General features: G+C 35.8%; 1 protein-coding gene across 1 annotated transcript; it reads left to right on the forward strand.

The window, feature by feature from the left end:
• Positions 1-918, forward strand: LOC122724907 (zinc finger MYM-type protein 1-like). Its single transcript, XM_043961108.1, has one exon. The coding sequence runs from the start codon at positions 1-3 to the stop codon at positions 916-918; it is 918 nt and encodes a 305-aa protein (XP_043817043.1).
• Positions 919-1,127: the final 209 nt, after the last annotated feature.

Raw genomic sequence — 1,127 nt, forward strand, 5'->3', positions numbered from 1 at the left:
ATGATCGACAAATATTTTACCAAACTACCAAAAAATTCAGAACTTTTAAATTCAAAACCAAAGGAGAAAGTTGCTTTTGTTGAGAAAGAAAGTCTTGCATCAGATAATGATATTATTGGTGATCCTGGACTGCGAAAACCAATTGATAGTTACCCATTTGAAATTAGAGATTCATTGAGGAGAAGATACTTAGCTAAAGGCCCTTGTCAACCAGTTGGGCATGAATTTCCATTCACTCTTATTCGCGAAAAGAATCGAAGGTTTCAAGTTGCTTGGTTCAAGGATTATGAATGGTTAGAGTATAGTGTATCTAAAGACAAAACTTATTGTTTATATTGTTATTTGTTTGCAAATAACAATAGAAGTGGGGGAAATATTTTTACTGAGATTGGTTTTAATAACTGGAAAGATGGAAGACGTGCATTTGTCAATCATGAAGGAAGTCCTGGTAGCTCACATAGTGGTTGTAGAATGAAGGTCGAGCAATATCGTAATCAAAGAGGGAATGTGAATCAGCTATTGGCAAGACAAACTGCTGCTATGGAAGATGATTATCGCACTCGATTGTCAACGGTTGTAAGTGTTGCTCGAATACTTTTAGAGGAAGGTTTGCCTTTTAGAGGACATGATGAATCTGCAGAGTCACTCCACCGAGGTAATTTTCTAGAACATATTAGTTGGGTATGCAAGCGAGAAGAAAATGTAAATAAAGTGATGGGAAAGAATGCTCCAGGAAATAATCAATTGACTTCTCCTACGATTCAAAGGGATATTATTGAATGTTGTGCAATGGAAACGAGAAAGATCATATTGAATGAGCTAGGGGAGAAGAAGTTTGCTCTTTTGGTTGATGAAGCCCGAGATTGTTCAGTAAAGGAGCAAATGTCTTTGGTGTTGAGATTTGTTGATGACAAATGAATGGTTTTGGAACGTTTTCTTAGATTGGTTCATGTGAATGAAACTTCTGCAAAAGTTCTAAAAAATGCTATTGATACTTTTTTTGCCAAGCATGATTTATCACTTGCAAAACTCAGAGGGCAAGTTTACGATGGAGCTGCAAACATGAGCGGTGAATTTAATGGGTTAAAAACACTCATTCTAAAAGAAAACAAAAATGCACATTATAT

Source organism: Manihot esculenta, chromosome 1 (genome assembly GCF_001659605.2).
Source record: "Manihot esculenta cultivar AM560-2 chromosome 1, M.esculenta_v8, whole genome shotgun sequence".
Classification (NCBI taxonomy): domain Eukaryota; kingdom Viridiplantae; phylum Streptophyta; class Magnoliopsida; order Malpighiales; family Euphorbiaceae; genus Manihot; species Manihot esculenta.

Coding starts and splice junctions, on each gene's coding strand:
- LOC122724907 (XM_043961108.1), top strand. CDS start 1: ATGATCGACAAATATTTTACCAAACTACCAAAAAATTCAGAACTTTTA.